Genomic DNA, 25,166 nt, shown 5'->3' with positions numbered 1-25,166 from the left:
AATTTGTTCTAAGAATCTCTTCATTGGTATAAATGTAATTTTCAAAGTTTTATAACAAGGTAGATATCAATGACAAACATCAGTTTTCTGGAGGCAATACCCCATGTTCTCCTATTCCTCCTTACCCCCATTTTCAACTACTACTGCCAGAAAAATACAATATATGGACACGAGCTTTCTGGACACAGTTAATTAACAATGCCACTGAACAAAGTCAGAAATCACACGACACCAGGTTATAGTCCAACAGGTTTATTTAAAAACACAAGCTTTTGGATCCTCAGTCTTCCTGCAGGTGGTGGTTAGACTTATACATCATGACCTTGCTGAAATTTGTAATCTGCAACAAGACTGCCTTCCATATCTCTGTCAGTCAAGGTACCAGAGCCTTTATTGCTTCACTTCCAGTTTCTGTCAGAGATCTGCCAATTCTTAGCAACATGATTTTAGAATCTGTTGAACAAAGTGCATATCTTGGGTGATCAATACCACTTGCATCTACATTGCTACTGATGCAGCTGGTGTGAATTACAGGACTGTTGAATTTGCTTCAATAGTTGGTTCTTACAGGTTTTTAGGGAGCCGTAAACAGCACACATTGCAATCAGTTCGTTGGATTATGCAGGATATCAGTTGAAAGGCTGACATTGGAAGGTTCTTGGACATGTCAGTTCAGGATAATGTGGAAGCTGGCATAATGCCTACTTTGCCAGTCACATTTCCCACAGATGTTTACACCTCCAAATAGTAACAGTAGATTGAGATAAATGCCACCTAAGGATATGGTTAATGACCTATCGGGATGCAATGGAAAGGCATAACCAAAGACAGATCAATGTGAGCAGTCATGAAGAAAGTGATTGGTTGTTGAAGGTACTCAGTAACTACTAACAAGTGTGTAGAATAGTAGTAGTCCACTAAACCTTGCACAACATAGCACAGCAGGGAGACGAGGATGAAGACGGCTACACATTATGGGAATATGTGGGAAGAGTATCTGCAGTTGGTCACCTAACTGCCAAAGAAGCCTGCAATGGATTGTATGGCTGACCTGAGAATCTGAAATCAAATGGCACACCAAATCAGAACCCACTACCTCTCTTTTCACTGCACTCATGTGAGTACATGTGACAATAAACCTAATTCTAAATTATCTGCAAGTCAAAGCATTACCACATTCAATAGGCCATCTTATTGACCCCCTTTGACCCACTGAGTCTGTACCAACCCAGGGTGGACAATTGTTTTTCATTAAAATGGATAGTTGAGCTTGGTTCATGTTTAAATCAGTGCTAGCGCTGTTTGATATTGATCACATATCAAACAGTAAGAATACAACATTGTGGGCTGAAGGGCCTGTTCTGTGCTGTACTGTTCTATGTTCTAATAAGTTTAAGGTCGATGGCACAATGGCTAACTACTAACACTGTTTTCCTTTTAGATATTTTCTAATCAATCTGTGGAGATGTTCGCCACACACATCTGGAGCAAGTGGAACTTGAACTTCAGCTTTCTGGATCAGAAATAGGGACACTACCATTGCACCAAAAGAGCCCCTTGTTTTTACTGTGATAATGGGAACTGCAGATGCTGGAGAATCCAAGAGAACAAAGTGTGGAGCTGGATGAACACAGCAGGCCAAGCAGCATCTCAGGAGCACAAAAGCTGATATTTCGGGCCTAGTCCCTTCATTGGATGAAGGGTCTAGGCCTGAAACGTCAGCTTTTGTGCTCCTGAGATGCTGCTTGGCCTGCTGTGTTCATCCAGCTCCACACTTTGTTCTCTTGTTTTTACTTTTTCCTTTAGTCAGGATTCCAGATGCAACAATGAATTTGGGTATTATTGTCTATGAAACCTTCTGACGAAGAGGCATTGGAATGTCTCACTCAATTAATGTTGACATTGGGTCATCTACTGGGAAACAAAGAGACAAGTTTCCAGTTTTTTTGTGCATAAGCTTCATGTGCGCGCAAAAGCAAAAAGTGGTATGTGTTATTTTCTGTCACAAACAAGTGTTAAGCATTATTGTTTGCTCATGTATTACTCAAACGTCAACATATTTCATATGGCCATGATGTATCGTGCAAAGACACTTCAGGATAAGTTTTCATTTAGAAAAAAAAACTGAATGTTTCCGAAAGCTTGAAAATATATAAGCCACTTATGATGATTCATGATGGCTTTGGGTAATACAATACTGAATACAAAGTATACACAGCAAAAATAATACCTTCAGTTCCACTTTACTACCCTGGTGTTGTATGGAGATCTGTGGATGCTCAGATTTTGAGTATATTCCAGACACAGTTCAAATTTTTTTTAACCACCAAGGGAATAAATGGATATGAGGTTATTGCAGGAATGTACAGTTGAGGCAAAGGATCGATATTATCCTGTTGAATGGTGAATCAGGCTCTAAGGATCAAGTGGTCACCTCCAGCTCCTGTTTTTTTTTTATGGAGGCGAATCTTCATAATACAATTTATACATGATTTCACAAGCCACCAATCAAATGGCATAAACATCTTTTTAATATTATTGAAAAGCTGCTGTATACTGTTTGCTCTGAACTAAAATGACTTTAAAGTTGCATTTATTTCAAGAAACACGTTCTTTTAAAAGAATGGTACAGGTTATATCTTAAAATTTACAGCACAATTAGTACCGCAATGTTAATTCAGAATTTGACACAGTAATAAAAATACACAAATCCAACATTTATTACTGCAATGTTGTTAAACGAAAGAAAGTATGGAACAGTACCTCAACGTCTAAAGAACTAATAATGGATGAATTTTTTTTTACACCCTTGAAAGCAGTTATAATTTGATCCGTACTTAAGGTTTGTGCTTTTTTTTAGGTTTTCTTGGTTAACTTTTTGTAGGATGCATTGGTATGATCACTTTTTGAAGCTGAATGGAACCTTCAAATTCGCAGGAGATCATATCAGATACCAGCACAGTGGGGGGAAAATGCCACTACAAGCAGCATTTTCCAGGAACAAATAAGTTTGCTGCCACTTCAAATAGCTTTTCTTTCTTTAAAATTAATTTTGTCCTTTTTGATGCTTTTTTTAGTACTTTTTGTTTTGGATTACATATAGGTTTCCCTCTTCCTGTTGAGGTGAAAGATTTACTGAGACCTATAATTAGACAGAACTGAAATAGTTTAATTATCATAATACTTTTAAATTAGAGTTTTAATTAAAACTAGTTCTGGAATTATTACTGTAACGTTTCTTCGTGGCCCTGGAATAGCTTTACATGCAATCTTTGTTAATTGCAGTACCATGGTAAGTAAATGTAAACATACAACATTGTCAGGACCAGAGAATACACCATTCCACGGACCTCTTTGCAGAGAGAACTAACTGCGTATTTAATGGTGTCACTTGTTAAACTAATTATGTGTTGTACTTACATTGTATTTATGCATCCAAAGAGTCTGGGCTGTATTTCTGTTACTAGTCTTTAGAGCATTGAGGTTCTATTCAATAGACAAACCTTTGCCTATATCGTAACTTGTATACAGTTTAAATTACAGTAATAGTGTGAGAGCATAGTATACTTAAGTCTGGATTGGAGAGAAAGTGCATGGTTTCATTTCCTTGGAGATATTATGCCTTCCAGTTGTGCCTAGGATAAGAAGAAGAATCATTTTGTGACTAGTATTCCTGTTAGAAATGACAATCTACTGTAACTGGAGAATAATTATTTAAATTACAAGCATAAACTAAGTACAGAAGTAATGTAGCATGCTAGTATACTACAAATTTTATATGTACATCTACACAGACACACACACTCAAGAATTTATAAGTTCAAAATGGATCAAGATTTACAAATCATTAAATTATTTGAATTGAACTAATGCTTATTTTTAAATGAGACATGGCTGGCAGGGATCAGCCATTATCCGTGCTGAATTCTCCTAAAGAGGGCGAGGATAAGCAGCCTCTCGAATCACAATAATTCTTGGGGTGGAAGTACATGCACAGTGCTTTAAGGAAGAGAGTTCTTGGTTTTGACCCAATGACAAGAGAAAGAACAGTCATGTAGTTTCAAGTCATAATTGTGTGCGACTTGGAGGGACACTTGCAGATGGTGGTGTCTCCTACTCATATTGTTTTAGATGAGCATATTTGGAAAGTGCTGTCAAAGGAAGCTTGATGAGCTACTTCGACTTAGATGATGTCAAACCTCTTGAATATAATTGGAGCTGCTCTCACCCCGGCAAGCAGAGAGTATTCACCACACACCTGACTTGTGCCTTGTAGGTAATTCACATAGAGGTTGCAAGACAATGGGACAGGGTGAACTTCAAAGCTCAAGCCCACTTCAGACAGTCAGAATAGTAGTTACTCTGGAGAATTCTCAGCATCTGACCTGCTTTTGAAGCCATAGTATTTGTAATGTGGGTTCAGATAATGAGTCAATGGTTAATGCCCAGGATGTGTAATAGTTGTGGATTCAGCCGTGGTAATGTAATTGAAAATCAAGAAGAGGTGGCTAGATACTCTGGAGATGGTTCTGGTCTGGGACTAACAATGCAAATGTTACTTATTACATATCAGTCCAAGTCGAAATGCTGTCCAGTTATTGCTGCATGCAGTCAGTTTGCTTCAGTATCTGAAGAGTCGCAAATAGTGTTGAAGCAAGCATCTCCACTTCTGACATTATGATGGAGGAAAGGTCATTGATGAAGCTCCTAGGCTTAGTGCCTTAAGGCAGCTGAGAAACACCTGCAGTAATGTTTTGGGGATGAGATAATTAGCCTCCAAAACCACAACTACCTTTGTTTTACTAGGATGAGTTCAACTAGTGAGAGTTTTATACCTGACTGCCGTTGACTCCTGTTTTATTGCGGTCGCCTGATGTCACATTCAGTGTTAAGGGAATCACTCTCAACTCAATTCTACTGTTCAGCCTTATTGTGTCCATGTTTTAAATGTTACCTGGACTCAAGTGGCCCTAGTGGAATTCAACTGTGCACTGGTGAGCAATTATGCTGCTAAGTTGTTAAATTATTCCGCAATTCTTACTCAGTGCTGCTAGACAGCACTGCTTTCAAACACTTTCCACCACTGTGTTGATGCTTGAGACTAAATGAATTGAGTGGTTCTTATGAAGGTCACTGGACTCGAAACATCAATTCTGCTTTAATCCCATAGATGCTGCTAAGTTTTGCCAACAATTTCTGGTTTTGTTTCACATCTCCAGCATCTGCAGTTCTTTGTTTTATGTCAGTGGTAATTGATTTGATTTGATTTGTCTTGCTTTGAAGACGACATATCTGTGCAATTTTCTACATTGCCAGATAGATGCCAGTATTGTAGTTGCACTGGAACAGCTTAGCTATAAGTATGTTCTGAATCACAAATCTTCAGTAATCCAGCAGTACATCTTCGCTCTTGTATTCTAGTCCTGTTAGAATGAATACTATTGTGGCATTTGCCTTCCTAACTGCCAACTAAACCTGCATGTTAACCTTAAGAGAATTCTGAACTAGGACTCCTGAGTCCGTTTGTGCTTCAGATTTCCAAAGCCCTTCCCTATTTAGAAAATAGTTCATGCCTCTATTCTTCCCACCAAAGGGCATAACCTTACATGTTCACAGTTTTTTCCAACTGCCACTTCTTTGTCCACTCTCCTAGCCTTTCCAAGTCCTTCTTCACCCTCCTCACCTTCTTAACAGTACCTGTTTCTATCTTTGTCATCTGTAAACTTAGCAACAATGCCCAGAGTCCTTTGTCCACATTGTTAATGTATTATGTGAATGTAGTCCCAACACTGACCTCTGTAGAACTCCACAGATACCAACAGCCATCATGAAGAATACTTCTTTATCCTTATTCTCACCTTCTGACAGTCAGCTAATCCTCTATCTATGCTAGTACCTAACCCTAACACCATGGACTCTTATCTGTGCCGCATCTTGTCAAAGGCCTTCTGGAAATCTAAATAGGTTATGTGCACTGGCTCTCCTTAGTCTAACTTGCTTGTTACCTCCTCAAAGAATTCTGACAAATTTGTCAGGCATAACATCCCTTTGATGTAGCCACACATTTCCAAGTACTCCACAATTTCTTCCTTTTACAATAGATTCTAAAATCTTACCAATGACCAAGATAAGCCTACCCAGCCTATAATACCCTGACTTCTGCATTCCTCCCTTATTAAACAGGGGTGTTAAATTAGCTTTTTTTTCCAGTCTTCTGTGGCCTTCCCTGATTCCAGTGATTCCTGAAAGATTACCACCAATGCTCCACAATCTGATCAGATTTCCTATTCAGAATCCTGGGTATAATCCATCTGGTCCAGATAATTTATCCACCTTCAGATCTTTCAGATTCCCCAGCACCTTCGGATCTTTCAGATTCCCCAGCACCTTCTCCTTGGTATGGCCAATAGTCTCGCCTCTGCCCACTGACTCTTGAATTTCTGGCATGCCACTGGTGTCTTTTACCATGAAGACTGATGCACAGTACCTATTCAGTTCCTCTGCTATTTTTCTGTTCCCCATTAATATTTCTCCAGCCTCATTTTCCAATGGCCCAGTGTCTAATCTTGCCTCTCTCTCAGTTTTTATTTATCTGAAGAAAACTCATGCAATCTTCTTCCACATCACAAACTAGCTTGCCCTCACATTTCAGCATCTTCTCCCTTATTTTTTCAGTCATATTCTGGAGGTTTATAAAAACTTCCGAATCCTCAGTCGTCCCGCTAATCTCCACACTGAATGGTCTTTGTTTTTATGCTGTCCCTGACTTTCCTTCTCAGCTGTGACTGTCTCGTCCTTCCCTCAGAATATATGTTCTTCTTTGGAATGAATTTCTGCTGTCCCTCCCGAATTACCCCTAAAAACTTCTGCATTGCTGCTCCATCATCTTCCCTGCTAGGCTTCCATATCTAATCAACTCTGGTCAGCTCTCCCATAACCTCTGTGTAGTTGCCTTAATCAGATAGATTTGATTCAAGCTTTCCCCTCCCAAACTACAGGGTGAATTCTACAGGGTGCGGTCACTGTGTCCTCTGGGTTCTTTCACCTTAAACTCCCTAATCAAATCTGCCTTGTTACACATCACTAAATCCAGAATGGCCTATTCCCCAGTAGGCTTCATCACAAGCTGCTCCAAAAAACCATCTCATTGATATTCCTTTTCTTGGAATCCACAACCAACCTGACTTTCCCACTCCACTTGCATATTGATGTATCCCATGATTATTGAAATAGTCCCAATCTTACATGCTTTTTCTGCCCTATATCCAGACTACTGCAAGAAGACCTTTACACAACTCAGGGCCTTTTTATCCTTTGCAGTTCCTCAACTCCACCAACACAAATTCTTTGCCTTCTGATCCTTTACTAGTCTTGCTATCAATTTAATTTCATTTCGTACTAACAAGGCAACTCCACCACTCTATCCATCTGCCTGTCCTTTTGGTAGGTTGTGTATCCCTGGATTTTTAGTTCCGAGCCATGATCCCCTTGCAGCCTCGTCTCTGTAAATCTCCCAACGTTGTACTGCCAATTTCAATTTGCCCTACAAGCTCAGTTATCATGTTTCACATACTGTGCACATTTAAGTACAACACCCTCAGTCCTGTATTGACCACCTCCTTCTCATAGTTGTCCCCTTGACTCTGGAAATTTTAACAATTTCTCCTGGGCCCCCACCACCATTCCCCACCCCTAACTACTTTAAAGTCCTTTGTTACCACCCTCTATACTCAAGTAATGGTCAATGTCATAAATTCACGTCCTTGACCTTTGTAAAAGAACATTATTTTTTCATCTATTGCGTTTAAGTCAACCCCCAGCTTTTAGCCAAAACTTTGATTACAAATGGCGTACAGCAGTTCGAGAAGGCAGACTGAGGGAATCTATGGGTGGGCAATAAATGCTGGTCAGGCTGGCAATACCTACATCCCATGAGAGAATAAAACATAAAACAAAGTAAGTGCTGCTTAGATAAAACTTGCCTTGATGCAAACCACTGGTTGACAGAATCATTGACTAGCACAACATTGAAGATGACTGTCAAGCTACTCTTGTCTGCAGACACCAATGCATATTGTCAAGGCTACCCTCTCACTGTTGTGGGCTGCATTCTCCAAGGTGGCAAATCTGAGGTTGCAAGATGATGGGAGAGAGTGCACCGCAGTGCCTTGAAGCTATTCCTTGTATCAAAGTCAACTCCTACTTTTTGGCTACAAATTTAGACTTAAAACTTTACTTTTCAAATGAGTATACACATTTGAAAACCTATGCCAGCATATCTGAGTAAAATTAAAGGCAATGAACTTAGAAAGCAAACACCATAGTGAAGAATATCCACACACAAAAACAGGTGGATGATATGAGATTACCAACCAGTTTTTGGTGGAGACCCACGTCAGGAAATTTTAACACTATTCCATCCAATAACAATAACAAATTTTATTTCCTTGTATATATTCATTTAAATTTATCAGACAATTGCTGAATCAGCTGTTGGTGAGTTTATAAAATGGCAGTAAATCCCTACTTCCTCAGTCACTTGTCCACAATTTGGAATTAAGTACATTGAAAATTCACAAAAGACAGAACAAGGTGACCCCAAAACTTAGGAAATGCAAACCCTTATGTTGTATGTTGATATTTAACTAAATTAAGAAAATCTGTTTGTTTCATTTTACCTTGGAAAGAAGATTTACCAAGGTGGGGCTAATTTTATATTGTTACATTTAATAATCCTTACCAACAGATCACTCCAAAGTTGCAAAGGATAACATGAAATGTGTGGATACTTTCAGTAACCAGTTTGAATTAGAAGATACTAACTATAGCTTAAATTGCTTTGCTTTGCTTACCTTAAGTTGCTGATTAGTCCGTTTGAGAAACTGTATTTCTTCTGCATGCTTCTTCTCCTCAACTTGACGTCTTTCATTCTCCCTTTTCTCTATGGCTTCACACTTCGTCTTCTGTTCGTTGAGTTGTCTCTCCAGCTCTTTCTTTTCTGTTTCCAAATCAATGAGCTAACCAGGGTAAAACATGCTCACAAATTTTAGCACAAAATGAAATGGAAAATGAAGTCAAATTCAATTTTGCTTTCATTCATGAGACACCAAGGTTTGTATTTACAGTTTATCCTAATTAATCAATGAGAAGACAGTGGTGTGACAGACGAGGTTATACCTACACTGCTGATCATAAGCCGATGTCCAGGATTCTGACTGACTTTAAGTGAATTGGGCGAAGCTAAGATGGCAGCGGAATAGGACCCCGATCCAGATCACGTCTGCTCCAACCACTTTTACGGGTATTTTCTCGCGTTTTTCTTTTATTTTTAGTTTGTCTTTCCTCTATTTACCTACTGGAGGAGCTTGGTCATGGCTGTGGTGACAGCAGTGGCTGGGGGCCCACAGCGGTCAGCCACAAGGTGGTTGGTGGCTTGGGCTGAACTGTGGTAGCCAGTGGTGTCACAGAAGTAATTGGAGGCCCAGAGTGACACCAGAGCGAGACTCTTGTGGCCTATGGCAAGGCAGCTGGTGAACCCAGATGGCAGTCAGTAGCGATACAACAACATGGAAGTGCAGGGATCGAGAGATCGAGACCAGCACAGGGAGAGATCAAGCCCAGTGAAAGGAGAAATCGGGCCCTCGCAGGGGGAGAAAAACAGCATGGAGTGAGTGCAGGCCTGCAAAGAAGGACTGTAATGCTGAACTTTTAACATATTTCTTTGTTTTTCCAAGATTTTGTACCTAGTTATCTTGTATCTAAGATAGTGCTGTGAATGGTGACAATGTAAACTTTTCGCTGCACTCCTGTATCCATGTTCTTGAGTACACACGACAATCAAACTAATTCTAATTTTGAAGAACAGCTATATATTTCCAATGTAGGGTGGTGCCTGATTAGGGAGATAAGCTCACAAGATGGTGGTGTTCTTACGCTCCTGCAGCCCTTGTAGTACAGGTCATGGATTTGGAATGTGATGCTAAAGAAGCTTAGTGACTTTTTTTTTAGATTAGATTCCCTACAGTGTGGAAACAGGCCCTGTGACCCAACAAGTCCACACCGCCCCTTGGAGCATCCCACCCAGACCCATCCCCCATAATCCACACACCCCTGAACACGATGGACAATTTAGCATGGCCGGTCCACCTAGCCTGCACATCTTTGGACTGTGGGAGGAAACCCACGCACAGAAAGGGGGAGAATGTGCAAACTCCACACAGACAGTCACCCGAGGCTGGAATTGAACCCGGGTCCCTAGCGCTGTGAGGTTGCAGTGCCAACCACTAAGCCACTGTGCTGCCAAATATATTTTGCAGCAAGATACTTTGTAAATGGTTTTAAACACCACAGTCAGAATGCACCAGTGGTTTTTAAAAAAAGTAAACGTTTGACGTAATGAAAGTAGTGATAATCAGAGACATTTTCCAGTATGGTAATAAAGTGTGAAGCTGGATAAAGACAGCAGGCCCAGCAGCATCTCAGGAGCACTAAAGCTGATGTTTTGGGCCTCGACCCTTCATCAGAGAGGGAATGGGGTGAGGGTTCTGGAATAAATAGGGAGAGAGGGGGAGGCGGACCGAAGATGGAGAGAAAAGAAGATAGGTGGAGAGGAGAGTATAGGTGGGGAGGTAATGAGGGGATAGGTCAGTCCAGGGAAGACGGACAGGTCAAGGAGGTGGGATGAGGTTAGTAGGTAGAAAATGGAGGTGCGGCTTGGGGTGGGAGGAAGGGATGGGTGAGAGGAAGAACAGGTTAGGGAGGCAGAGACAGGCTGGGCTGGTTTTGGGATGCAGTGGGGGGAGGAGAGATTTTGAAGCTGGTGAAGTCCACATTGATATCATTGGGCTGCAGGGTTCCCAAGCGGAATATGAGTTGCTGTTCCTGCAACTTTCGGGTGGCATCATTGTGGCACTGCAGAAGGCCCATGATGGACATGTCATCTAAAGAATGGGAGGGGGAGTTGAAATTGTTCGTGACTGGGAGGTGCAGTTGTTTATTGCAAACCGAGCGGAGGTGTACTGCAAAGCGGTCCCCAAACCTCCGCTTGGTTTCCCAATGTAGAGGAAGCCACACCGGGTACAATGGATACAGTATACCATATTGGCAGATGTGCAGGTGAACATCTACTTAATATGGAAAGTCATCTTGGGGCCTGGGACAGGGGTGAGGGAGGAGGTGTGGGGGCAAGTGTAGCACTTCCTGCGGTTGCAGGGGAAGGTGCCGGGTGTGGTGGGGTTGGAGGGCAGTGTGGGGCGAACAAGGGAGTCACGGAGAGAGTGGTCTCTCTGGAAAGCAGACAAGGGTGGGGATGGATAAATGTCTTGGGTGGTGGGGTCGGATTGTAGATGGCAGAAGTGTCGGAGGATGATGCGTTGTATCCAGAGGTTGGTGGGGTGGTGTGTGAGAACGAGGGGGATCCTCTTTGGGTGGTTGTGGCAGGGGCGGGGTGTGAGGGATGTGTTGCGGGAAATGCAGGAGACGCGGTCAAGGGCGTTCTCGACCACTGTGGGGGGAAAGTTGCGGTCCTTGAAGAACTTGGACATCTGGGATGTGCGGGAGTGGAATGCCTCATCCTGGGAGCAGATGTGGCGGAGGCGGAGGAATTGGGAATAGGGGATGGATTGTGTTAGCTTTCTGAAAGTTTTCTGAGCTGAAATCATCAGCCAAATGGACAGTATTTCATCATATTCCTGTTATATGCTTTGTAGATGGTAACCAGGCTTTTGGATCAGGAATTGAATGCTGCAGAATTCCTAGCCTCTCACCTACTCTTGGAGCAACCATACTTTTGTGGCTGATCCAGTTAAGTATCAGTGAACGCCAGGATGTTGACAGTGGGAGATTCAGCAATGGTAATGCTATTGAAAGTTGGAGAGATCATTGAGCTTTTCTTGTTGAGGATGATCATTACCTAGCGCCATTATCTGTGACACAAATACTACTTGTGAAATCAGCCCAATCCCCAATGTTGCCCAGATCTTGCTGCATCTGAGCCCTCTTTTACATCATAATCTGAGGAGTAACGAATGCTGTGCTATCGTCAGTGGAGAGCCCCACTATTGATCTCAGACAAAAGGAAAGTCATTGATGAACCAGTTGAAGACGTTTAAGCATAGACAGTACTCTGAGATACTCCTGGAATGATTGTGGTGGGGTGGGGTGGGGGGGTGGGGGCGAGGAGTGAAATACATTGGTTCTGATAGCCACAATCAGCTTTATTTACAGTAGATAATGACAAATGCCAGCAAAGAATTTTTCTCCTGAGTCTCATTGACGGTCCTTGATGCCACAGTCTAACAAATGCAGTATTGGTCTCAAGGTCAGTTAGTCTCACATCATTTCTGGAGTTCAGCTGTTTAATCCATTTTGGACAAACGCTGTAATGGAATCTGGAGCCAAATGTTCCAGGGAGAACCCAAACTAAGCATCAGAGTACAAGTAATAAATTTCACATAACGCCTTCCATCATTTTGCTGCCGATTAAGAGTGGAGCAATGGACAGAAATTGGCCAGACTGGATTTGTCCTGTTTTTGGTGGATAGATGAAGCTGAACAATTTTTCACATTGTTGAACTGACACTAGTTATGCTGGAACAGCTTACCACTACACTCAGGATAGAGGTTGGGGTCCACAGCCTTTCTGGATTTAGTGCAGTCATCCATTTTCTATCATATGGGATGAATCACATTGACTGAAGACTGACATCTGAGAAGGTGGAGTCCTCAGAGGAGGTTTCTCCTCGCCAATGGTGGTTGCAAGTGCTTCAAATTTAGGTCTTTTGCAATCACGTGGTGGACTCCACCATCAATGAAGATTGGGGCAGTCATGGAATATCTGCCTCCTGTTAGTTGTTTAAAATTACCAACCTACTCACATAGGTACTGAATGATGATTTTTAAATCATCCCAAATGCTTACCTTCTTCTCCATGTCAGTTTTGCCCTCTTCTGCTTGTAAAGCTTTTCTCATCCCAAAGGCCACACTGCTTTCATACAGTGTCTGATAGGCAGAAATGGTCATTCGGATCTCATCGCGGACTCGCAACAACAGTAATCCTCGCTCTGCACAGTTTATGGTTACTTGCCTGATCAGTTCATCTGTGAAAGACAATGAAAAATACAAAACTCAGAAAATATCCTGTGCCTTTCACAGTTAACATGTCACAACATGATATTGTATCACAAAATCATTATAGTTTCCAGTTTTTAAATTAAGTGCATAAGGAACACAGCACATAATTCAAGTGCCTACTGCATATGTGCCTTTTAACACATTAAGGTAGTTTGACTGTTCAAAGAACAGAGAAAATTACAGCACAGGAACAGGCCCTTCGGCCCTCTAAGCCTGCACCGATCAAGAACCTTTGTCTAAGCCTATCATCCATTTTCTAAGAGACTGTATCCCTTTGCTCCCCGCCCATCCAAGTACCTGTCCAGATACATCTTAAAAGACACCAACATGTCTGTGTCTACCACCTCCACTGGCAACACGTTCCAGGCACCCACCACCCTCTGCGTAAAGAACTTTCCGCGCATATCTCCGTTAAACTTTCCTCCTCTCACTTTGAACTCATGACCCCTAGTAATTTGAGTCCCCCACTCTGGGTAAAAGCTTCTTGCTATCCACCTTGTCTATACCCCTCATGATTTTGTAGACCTCATTCAGGTCCCCCCTCAATCTCCGTCTTTCTAATGAAAATAATCCTAATCTACTCAACCTTTCTTCATAGTTAGCACCCTCCATACCAGGCAACATACTGGTGAACCTCCTCTGCACCCTTCAGTTGAGTGCTTTTCTATTTAAGAAGCTAGTTTGGGTTTGGATGTGATGCTCCAGAGTTGAATAGCCTGCTCATTGTCAGAATCCAAGCATGGCATATAGGAGGGTTGTCAGTAAAGATGAAACAGTATAGCAGCACATGAGTGTCTTTCCAAGAGAAATTGGAAAAAAAGAAAGGAGGAATTACTAACATTTGCTTTATTAAACTCGTTAAACAATGTGGTATTATAGATAACAGGTTTATAAATACAAAATTTAACTACTTAACTGTAAACCCCCTCAGTGATGAGCATTAAATCAGCACAGGTGTAAACAAGACCTACTTCATGGCCAAGTCTCAAACCAATTCAGATACATAGATGGCAGGTGAGTGAGTGACCTGATTCTGACATTTGGCTTCTCTCACTGTTGACAGTTGTCCCTTACCAATTGAAAATACAGAACGAAACCATATTCATACCTGAGTGATGGGTGCACTGACGAGATCTGTGACAAGACTGGGCAAATTTCTTAGTAGGCAGCAGCAAGATGCCAAGTGAACATTATTGCTTGTTAGATGCCTTCTTAATGGCATATTTGCCTCATTTATATTCAGCTTCTTATCTTATCAAACACACCAGCATAATAGATGTTAGGTTTTCTTGACACAGAAAAAAAGGACCCTGGGTACCAGCGTGTACCATAGACACTGGCCACACACACCCCACATCCATGGACATTAGCATCTGACATGATAAGAACTCTCATGGGATATCTCCAATCTACTTACAGGACTACAGCGCCTAAAAATACTGCAGTTTGGACTGTACCTAGAAATACCATTCTAATACTGCTGCATGGATACTGTGTCCTCAGGAAAACACACCCAGGTCATGGACAGGACCCGGCTGCATCTGTCTTATAGTGGTCACTCACCATCTGGATGCTCACAGGATCCCTAACTTGCATTGTCTCTTTGCACTTTACCTCCTTAGTGAAATACTACTTCTGCCTTGCCTTGCCATTTAACGCATGCACAAATCCAGGATGCTTATCATGGTTAGCAGCAGTCCACAATTACGCCAGGGGACGTAGCACTCACTTAAACAATCCCAACACAGTGAGTCCAAAACCAGTCCAGAGGTTTAGCCAGTCAGTAATTCGAGGTGGTCAGAGCCACAATGCCCTCTACATAGCAATGAGGAGGCAAATGATGGGCAATGCACACCTATCTTTCTTCACCTTTCTGGGTTGATTTCCCCTGGGATTTCAGGAAGGCAGAATGTAAGTGGGTGGCACAGCTGTTACTTTTGGTGCAAATAGGAAGGAGTCTTGAATGACTGAGTAGCTGGTGCACAGGAAGTGCAGAATTATTGATGTCAGGAGTTTAGAGTGAGTGACAGCAAATGGGAAAGATGTTGCAGGCAATAGTGAAAATGGCAGAGCATGAGTCTTGGTGGGAGACTAATACAGCCATAGAAATAGTGTGTGGTATTGGAGAGAAGATGCTGGCTGAGTGGACCAGGTCATTCTACACTATTCAACATTGCTTTGGACAGCTGAGACTGCACATAGCTGGGTTGTAACCTCAGACAGGCTGGCATGGTCTGGTGTTGTGGCCTCCACAGCTGGTCCTGTGTGAACAGGACATCCACATCTGCATGCTGCTGTTCCGCAGGGCTTCCAGATTCCTGTCTGCACTGTGAGGTGTCAATTTCCCCATTGCCATGCTGAAACAAATGTCAGGGACTGTGCAGGGCATCTGCGACTGCCAGAACTTTCCAAGATGAACAATGGCCTTTTATAAATGGCACAACGCTTGCTGCTCTTAGGGTGGTGTATGGTAGAATAAGGATAGAAGCAAATGAGAGAGAAGCCACAAGAGTGGGGTGGGGAGTTAATGAGGTGAATTTGGTAAGACAAGGCAAGAAATTTCACTTCAGCCTCAGCAGGAACTATAAAAACACTAGATGCAACTTGCACTTAGCGAATAAAAAATAAGATTCATCACAAAATTTTAAATGTGTAGTTGTTTTGCTTCTGCACCCATGGACTGAACTACATTGTAACTGTGTTAAATTTTCTTCTTTATGAGATTCAAAAAGGGATTCTGATGTGAGGCTTTGCAACAAAAAGCAGATCACTGAATTTCTCTGAAGATTTGTTCTTAATGTTTATGCCTATAATACGGATTATCTATATTAACCAGTCCTGCAGAGACTCACCAAAGCATTGAGAGTACAGCTCCCTACGGACAGGGCAAATTCCAGTCTCTCGAGCTTGCCTCTGCTGCAGCTTGAGATCCAGTTGTTCCTGTAGATGGACAACATCAATCCGAGTGCAGGGAGTACTGGATACCTGCTGAATCCACAGCTGAGAATTCTCTGTCCATTCTCTACAACAAAATGTAAATTCACTGAAAGTTACTAATGAACTGGAACTGTGAAATAATCTTTCCTTTTGGAACATGCTGTCCATCTGCTTTGTGCTTTTTTTTCTATCAATAGGATACACTCAACGATTATGTGCTGTTCAAGCCCTGCGTCAGTCTTGTGTTTGAAACAAACAAAGAAACAAAGAAACAAAGAAACCTACAGCACAGGAACAGGCCCTTCGGCCCTCCAAGCCTGCACTGATCAAGATCCTCTGTCTAACCTATCATCTATTTTCAACGGTCTGTGTCCATTTGCTTCCTGCCCATCCATGTACCTATCCAAATATATCTTAAAAGACGCTAACATGTCTGCGTCTACCACCTCCGCTGGCAACGCGTTTCAGGCACCCACCACCCTCTGTGTAAAGAACTTTCCACGCATATCTCCGTTAAACTTTCATCCTCTCACTTTGAACTCATGACCCCTAGTAATTGAGTCCCCCACTGTGGGAAAAAACTTTTTGCTATCCACCCTGTCTATACCCCTCATGAGTTTGTAGACCTCAATCAGGTCCCCCCTCAATCTTCATCTTTCTAATGAAAATAATCCTAATCTATTCAACCTCTCTTCATAGCTAGCACCCTCCATACCAGGCAACATCCTGGTGAACCTCCTCTGCACCCTCTCCAAAGAATCCACATCCTTTTGGTAATGTGGCGACCAGAACTGTACACAGTACTCCAGATATGGCTGAACCAAAGTCCTATACAACTGCAACATGACCTGCCAACTCTTGTACTCAATACCCCGCCCAATGAAGGAAAGCATGCCATATGCCTTCTTGACCACCCTATTGACCTGCGTTATCACCTTCAAGGAACAATGGACCTGAACACCCAGATCTCTCTGTTCATCAATTTTCTCTAGGACATTTCCATTTACTGTATAGTTCGCCCTTGAATTTGATCCTTCAAAATCCATCAACTCGCATTTGCCTGGATTGAACTCCATCTGCCATTTATCTGCCCAACTCTCCAGTCTATCTATATTCTGCTGTAATTTTTGACAGTCCCCTTCACTATCAGCTACGCCACCAATCTTAGTGTCATCAGCAAACTTGCGATCAGACCACCTACACCTTCCTCCAGATCATTTACATATATCACAAACAACAGTGGTCCCAGCACAGATCCCTGTGGAACACCACTGGTTACAGGTCTCCAATTTGAGAAACTCCCTTCTACTACTATCCTCTGTCTCCTGTTGCTCAGCCAGTTTTTTATCCATCTAGCTAGCACACCCTGGACCCCATGTGACTTCACTTTCTCCATCAGCCTGCCATGGGGAACCTTATTTAATGCCTTACTGAAGTCCATGTATATGGCATCTACAGCCTTTCCCTCATCAATCAACTTTGTCACGTCCTCAAACAATTCTATTAAGTTGGTAAGACATGACCTTCCCTGTACAAAACCATGTTGCCTATCATTGATAAGCCCATTTTCTTCCAAATGGAAATAGATCCTATCCCTCAGTATCTTCTCCAGTAGCTTCCCTACCACTGACGTCAGGCTCACTGGTCGATAATTACCTGGATTATCCTTGCTGCCCTTTTTAAACAAGGGGACAACATTAGCAAGTCTCCAGTCCTCTGGGACCTCACCCGTGTCTAAGGACGCTGCAAAGATATCTGTTAGGGCCCCGGCTATTTCCTCTCTCGCTTCCCTCAGTAACCTGGGATAGATCCCATCCGGACCTGGGGATTTGTCCACCTTAACGTCTTTTGGGATACCTAACACTTCCTCCTTCCTTATGTCAACTTGACCTAGACTAAGCAAACATCTATCCCTAACCTCAACATCCGTCATGTCCCTCTCCTTGGTGAATACCGATGCAAAGTACTCGTTAAGAATGTCACCCATTTTCTCTGACTCAGCGCATAACTTTCCTTCTTTGTCCTTAAGTGGGCCAATCCTTTCTCTAGTTACCCTCTTGCTCTTTATATCTGAATGAAAGGCTTTGGGATTTTCCTTAACCATGTTTGCCAGCAATATCTCATGTCCTCTCTTAGCCCTCTTAATCCCTTTTTTCAGATTCGCTCTACATTCCCGATATTCTTACAAAGCTTCGTCTGTCTTCAGTTGCCTAGACCTCATGTATGCTTCCTTTTTTCTCTTGGCTAGTCTCACAATTTCACCTGTCATCCATGGCTCCCTAATCTTGCCTTTTCTATTCCTCATTTTCACAGGAACATATCTCTCCTGCACGCCAATCAACCTCTCCTTAAAAGCCTCCCACATATCAAATGTGGATTTACCTTCAAACAGTTTCTCCCAATCTACATATCTTCAAAGCCTGCCAAGATTGAACACAACCATGTCAAGTTGGTAGAGCACCAAACAGATGCACAAAAATACACTCTTTCTGCTTCCCAAAAAAGTACCTCAAATCCATTTTAGAAGACCACTTGTTCTTCTAGTCAGCCACTTTTGTGCTATTTTGCATGAGGCTGCCAATCCATTAACAGATGGTGAACAGTTCTGTTCTTTTGCTTCATAATCATTGATTTCGAGCTTCAACTCAGTCCCCACTGGATAACATTCATCTCATTGTGGCGATATCTACCATACAAAACCTAGAAGCTCAGGCTAACTTCAACTTGAAATTAAAAGAGAGAAAGCTGGAAACACTCAGTTCAGCAGGCAGTATCTGTGAAGAGTGGAGTTAATAGGTAGGATTTTGAGCTTCTAGAGCTGTATTACTAAGGAAGTAGACATGGTTTTAAGCTAAATAGTGGGGGGCAAGGGATCAAGTGTGGAAATAAATCATATATCACACGCTGGGGAGAAGATAAGACAGGGTCACAGAATGCAGGAAGGGGCTGAGAGAAGATGTACCTTAGGAAAAAAAATCAATTAAAACTAGTTGTTAAAAGATAATAAAGAGACAAAGTAAGAACTCTGTGCCTGAATGTGTGTAACATTCACAACAAAAGTAAACATATTGATGATGACTGACGTTGAAGTGAATAAATATGATTGTATAGCATTATAGACATATGGCTTCAGTATGACAAGGAATGGATCCTTAATATTGAGGGAACATGACATTCAAAAAAAAGGAAGCTAGCCAAGGGTGGAGAGGGTAGCACTATTAATCAGGGATGTCATTTGTGCAACTGTTAGAGGTGACCTTGGTTTAGGAGATCGCAATTTCAAATTTAATGAAGTGTAAATAAGTAATAGTGGAGTAAAGCTACCATTAGGGGGTGTGTCATTCAGTATCTCCAACTGTAACCACAATGTGGGACGAAGTATTCTAGAGGAAATATTGGGTGCTTGTGATAAAAGGATGGTCATTATCATACATGACTTTACATATAAATTTTTAAAAATTGGCAGTTGTAGCCTGCATGATGAATCCATAGAATGCTGATGACATAGTTTCTGAGGGTACCAGGTTTTGGAACGAATTAGAGACCAAGTCATATTAAACTTATTATTGTGTGGTGTTACAGGATTAATTTATTACATCAGAGTAAAGGAATCCCTGGGCACTATCACCTGAAACATGACTAAAATTTTATATCCAAATTGAAAGAAAAAAGACTGGGTCTAAGACTACTAGTTTAAACTTAAAGGCAGCAACGTTGGCATGAAAGCTGAGCTAGCTGAAGTAAATGAGCATACTAGGCTAGGCAACAGACCAATGTGACTCAGTGGCAAACATTTAAGGGGGTATTTCAGAGTACTCAGAACAAATATATTTGTACTATAAAGAAAAATCCTTGTGCAACTAAAAAAAGTTAAGGAAAGAATCAAACTTCAAAATTCATTATATTTTGACCATAGGTTAATCAGGAGGAAGTAATCAGAGAATGAAGGGAAGCTAGCTAGGAGTGTAAAAATAAATCCAGAACTATGCAGCACTGTTTAGAAATTAGTGGTCACCATTTTAGTAGATGAAGAGACATTTCTTTCTCTTTTAAGGGTTTTGGAACTCTCTGCCTCAGCAAGAAATGGAGGCGAGGTTATTGAATATTTCTAAGATAGATTCAAACATTACTTGGTGTAAATGAGAATGCAGAATTTGGAATACAAACAGATCAACCATGTTCTTATTGTATGGAACAGCAGCTCAATGGCCTACTTCTGCTCCTGATTTGAATGTTCATATTAGGAGTTTGTATGTGTACACATAATGTATGCCAATAAAGCTTTTGGAAATTTATGAACTTCATGTACCCTGACATTTCAGTTATTTAACTCAAAAGCAATTGAATGACTTTACAGCCATTGTCCGTCGAATGAAATCAAGGTAAAGTCACCACAGTCCCTGAGGATCTTCGAGTTGCTCTCTCAGTACAGCGATAGGACTAGTGATGGTTTAACCTGAGAGGTTAAGAGTCCTTCATGGTAACCTCAGATGGTGCAGGAATTGAACCCATGCTGTTAGCAGCACTCTGCACTGCAATACAGCTGTCCAGCCAACTGAGATAACTGAACCTCTGCAAGTGAAATAAACTCATTATTATGGATTTATCTTGGCTGTTGAAGTGTGAGTTATTTTTTAAAGGTTTACTCTCCAGTCTTACAAATGTTTAATTGGAAAATATTAGAGCTCGGCGAAGACTGTAAGTCAGATACACTAAAGAGGTCCAGACAGATGCTGATGCACTAATGTGGGCTGTTCTAGTGTATGTAAGGAGCATGATGTCAAGCCTTTAGATGATGTCACTGCAGACAATGTATAGATGAGACATAGGAGGGAGCCAAGGAGAAGCCCAAGCTAAGTGTGTGGAGGTGGAAGGTGAAGCCATTGCAAATTTCCTGGCCAATGCTGGATTCATAAAGTGGAGCCAGGATATGATGGCGCCATTAGCTAGAAGGCAGAAGACAGGTCCAGGCTAGTAGTATGGTGAAGCATGTCAATGACTACAGAAAGGTCAAAATAGATGAGGAAACAAACCAACATCACCAAAAACAGATTTGTTACTTGTTCATCTTATTTGCTCTTTGGAAAACATCTATGTGTAGAAATTGGTCACCATATTTGTGTACATTAGACTTGAGAGACAATAATTTCTTTTGAATCTGGAGTTGCTTCTAATTGTAGTATGTTGACATTGCTGGGAAGTGTACATCGTTTCCACATTCATCTTGTCAAAGCCTTTCAGCATCTTAGTCGTAAAATGAAATGTTATTGTTTTTGTGGGCCAAAATTCCCTGACTAAGTGTCTATTGATTTGGAAGAGAAATCCTGCTGGTTTACCTTGGTGGCAAAATTGCATTTAAAATCTCCTCTGTCTGCTTAGTAACATCAATTGCAACTGGTTTGGCTTTTGGAGGACTTGGAATTGGTGAAGTAGATGTAGGCTGTTGGGCACTCACTTTGAAGGGACGAGCCTGAAATGGATAAAACACAAACTGAATTCTGTAGAACAATGCTGAGCTACATTACAGTGAAGTCTTGAGAATATAAAAAGCTTTAATTCTTCTGCATTCCAGGAATATTGCTTTCAAAACTAAACAAAAAAAACTTGAACCCTTTCTTTCTCAAAATAGTTATTTCACTGTAAAACAAATAAACATGAAGTCCAGAACAGAATGAATTATTTATTTAATACATTTTAGTAATATTTTACAGCACATTATAACAATTTGCACAACTTTAATTGGCTTCTTTATCGTATTTCAACTAACACTGTGTTCTAGGCAACACAGAAGTAAAATCTTTCTCAATCCATACAATACAAAGAAATCTTAGCAATGAACATTTGCTGGCAGTGACAATTTAGCTCAGTTAGTTGTTATCTGGCCTGTGAGTTGAAGCGTGTGTATTCAAGCCTCTTCCTAAGAATTGAGCACATCACTGCAATTGATATTCAGGCTGAATTTTTAAAGGAGCTAGACCAGAAAGTCCTTTGCATCTTGCATGTGCAAATTCAGTATTAACTTACAAATTCACTGACATATGGCCCAGAGCAGAAATTCACACAAAATACCATCATACCTGCAAAGACAAATATGAGCTGACTATCAAATGGCTTATCAAAATGTATTCATAGGCATTTAAGAAATTGATTTCTGGGACTTTCTTGTACCTGCCCAGAAAAATAAAAGTTGGTTTAAACAGTAGTATTAATTAGGGTCCCCATTTTTATTGCAATAAGCCTCTATAAAGACTATTTCTGATCCAGGGATTTTTGAAGCCATTTTTGGCTGATATTGGTGTAGTTTCAGAGAACAGGGGAGTTGGTTTCCTGACTTCTGGCCGCAGTTGCAATAATTGATTCTTTGGCTGTAGAGGGTCAGAAAATATCCATTGAGGCTGTCATGGTAACAGCAAAATCAGATAAGTCAGCAATGACAGGTGAAAGAAGTTGGCAAAGGAATCGCAATGAAGGGGAACTACACCGATAGTTGTTTTCTGGAAATGGGATGTTGTAACTCAACTATCAGTGGACTAGTTTAGGAGGAGACTGTGCTGCAGCAGCAGGCAGTCATTGAATATAATACCTGTTGCAACAAGACCAGAGCCAAACTACACAGCTCTTCTTGCGGCTCTGAAGTAATGGTGGTTTTCATCTTCTGTACCACTGCCTTGTTTCCTGTTGCAGTCAACATCAGTCAATATACAGTTTATCAAGCAGATAACGGCTTCACTTGCAGGATAATGCAATAAGTCAGCTTCTGAACAGGAAGCATTTGGTTTGATCATTGGCAAGCAGTAGATGGTTCTCAGTCATCTACTTCGCGAAGTCAAACCAACTGTTGCTCAGTACTATGATAATTACAGAAGAAAATGGTGCAGAGATAAAATTATCTATCGTCAGCAATCCAAGAGCTTATTCCATGTTTTTATAGAAAATCCTGATAAGGACTGAGAGAGCCATTAATGGAATGACATTCTACGCAGGCACGTGAACATAGCCGTTACGGAATTCATAATGGGTACAATAGTAAAGTTAAGAAATAATGAAGGTAGTTGCACAGATGAAATGTGAACAAAGTCAAAGGTTAGAAAAGTTGAAAAGGCACAGCCTTGTAACCACAGACACACAGATTGTCATTATTTGGTGGGTTTGGCTAGGAAGGTCTCAGTGCCCTGAGAGGACAGAAGCAAGACTTAAGGGGTTCAAATAAGGAGAAATCTAGTTGACAGGTGACAACACTTCAGATTCTTAAATGAAAATGAGATTAGGAATGAGACAGTAGTTTGAGAAGGTGAAAAGGTTGAATATTTATAAAAAGTTGTAAGCATTATCAGCAAAGTCTATGACAGTGGCTCATTGGACCCATGAGTCCAAGAACCCAGTACAGACCAGGCTCAAGTGGGCATTCGGCAGCAAGTAAAGGAGGAAAGCTGTCCCAAAGCAAAGCTATGAAGGTGAACTTCAGGTTAAAACTACATAGAGCCCTCACCTTTGCAGATTTTTTCTCTACATTCCTGCTGACAAGTAGCGGATGGTCATATTTCAAAAGTGAGTCTATTGGAGGTATCATCTTCTGCAGCTCAAGTCCCACCTGGATTATCTTAATCTCCTTATCTGTCCCAGTTCAACTTTGTCTCTCTCCCTATCCCAGTCCCTGTCTGTCTCTATGTCCCTCTCTCTAGCTCCTGGATTACTGCAGTGTCTCTATCACAGTATCCTTCTCTGTCTTCCAGGTTATTCCAGTTCCTCTATCCCAGGCTCTCTCTATCCCTCTCTCTCAATCCCACTCTCCCTATCTCTCTAATGTTCTCTCCCTTCTAACTCTCTCTTTATCCCTCTATCTCACTCTATCCCTCTCTCACTATTCTTCCTTATCTCTTTCTTTCCCACTCTCTACCTCTCCTTCTCTCTCTTTCCCTCTCCCTTCTCCCTCTCTCTATCTCATTCTATCCAACTGTCTATATCATTCTCTCTATCTCTCTCTAGCCCTCTATCTCCACCTATCTCTGTCTCCCCAGTCTTCTCTCCCTCTATACTACTCTCTAGCTCTCTTCCCTATCTCGCTCTCTATCTCTCCTTCTCTCTATATATACCTCTGTATCCCCCTCACTTTAGCCCTCTCTCTAACCCACTACCCCTTTTTTCACTCTCTTTATCCTCCCCCACCCCTCTCTCTCTATCCTCCCCCTTTCACTCTCTCTCTAGCCTCTCCCTTTGTCTCTCTCCTCCCCCTTTATCTCTCTCTATCCTCCCCTTTATTTTTCTCTCTATTCCCCTTTATCACTCTCTATCATCCCTCTTTATCTCCCTCTCTATCCCCCTTTATCCCTTTCTCTATCCCCCTTTATCTCTCTCTATCCTCCCCTTTATCTCTCTCTCTCTATCCCCCCTTTATCTCTCGCTCTATTCTCCCCTTTATCTCTCTATCTATCCTTCCCTTTGTCTCTCTCTCTATCTATCCCCCTTTATCTCTCTCTATCTCTATCTCTTTAGACCCCTTTATCTGTCTCTCTATCCCCCTTTCTCTCTATCTATCCCCCTACTTCTCTCTCTCTACCCCCCTTTCTATATCTATCCCGTTTTTTTTCTCTCTCTCTATCCCCTTTATCCCTCTCTCTCGCTATCCCCCTTTCTCTATTTATCTATCCCTCTTTATCTCCCTTTCTCTCTCTCGGTCCCCCTTTCTCTCTTTCTATCTATTCTACTTTTTCTATATTGGCCCCGGGCACTAACTCCGATGCGCGTGCCGTTTCCATGGGAACAAAACTTGGAAACGGCGCAGTTTAACGTCCAGGTGTCTCAGCATAAGGTGTCCGGAAGGATTGGAACAAATTGCCAGCCGGAACGGACAGTAATTGGAGCTGGACCTGGGAGAAGGTTTCATGGAGCTGTGATAATCGTGGAGGGTGGTGGTGGAACTCAAAGCACTTTATTTTCAACGCTTTACTGAGGAATTACATTAAAGGAGCTGCTTTGATTTTTTAAAAAAGTCAACGGTTCCTCTTGCCATGGTGTAAGAAATTCCATGTATCTTCCAAAGAAGAGTAGAGGGTGTACTGATGTCCTGGCCAACACTTCTCAAAAATGGTTTAATTTCT

At 41.6% G+C, this 25,166-nt stretch overlaps 1 protein-coding gene across 1 annotated transcript; it reads right to left on the bottom strand.

The window, feature by feature from the left end:
* Positions 1-1,770: 1,770 nt before the first annotated feature.
* dnali1 (dynein, axonemal, light intermediate chain 1) lies at positions 1,771-24,207 on the bottom strand. The gene is made up of 6 exons (XM_048558134.2): positions 23,558-24,207; positions 21,405-21,538; positions 15,984-16,153; positions 12,919-13,097; positions 8,853-9,017; positions 1,771-3,635 (listed from the first exon to the last, which is right to left on the bottom strand). The coding sequence occupies exons 1-6, from the start codon at positions 23,636-23,638 to the stop codon at positions 3,600-3,602; spliced, it is 765 nt and encodes a 254-aa protein (XP_048414091.1). The 5' UTR covers positions 23,639-24,207; the 3' UTR covers positions 1,771-3,599.
* Positions 24,208-25,166: the final 959 nt, after the last annotated feature.

Source organism: Stegostoma tigrinum, chromosome 24 (assembly GCF_030684315.1).
Source record: "Stegostoma tigrinum isolate sSteTig4 chromosome 24, sSteTig4.hap1, whole genome shotgun sequence".
NCBI lineage: Eukaryota > Metazoa > Chordata > Chondrichthyes > Orectolobiformes > Stegostomatidae > Stegostoma > Stegostoma tigrinum.
This window is presented reverse-complemented; position numbering and strand designations above follow the sequence as displayed.

Excerpts from the sequence above, each read along its gene's own strand:
- dnali1 (XM_048558134.2), bottom strand. The coding sequence starts at position 23,638 with ATGATACCTCCAATAGACTCACTTTTGAAATATGACCATCCGCTACTT. Across the intron at positions 16,154-21,404 it reads AATGCAATTTTGCCACCAAG|AGAATGGACAGAGAATTCTC; the intron begins GTAAACCAGCAG and ends ATTTTGTTGTAG. Across the intron at positions 3,636-8,852 it reads GGACTAATCAGCAACTTAAG|GCACAACTGGAAGGCATAAT; the intron begins GTAAGCAAAGCA and ends TTCTTATCCTAG.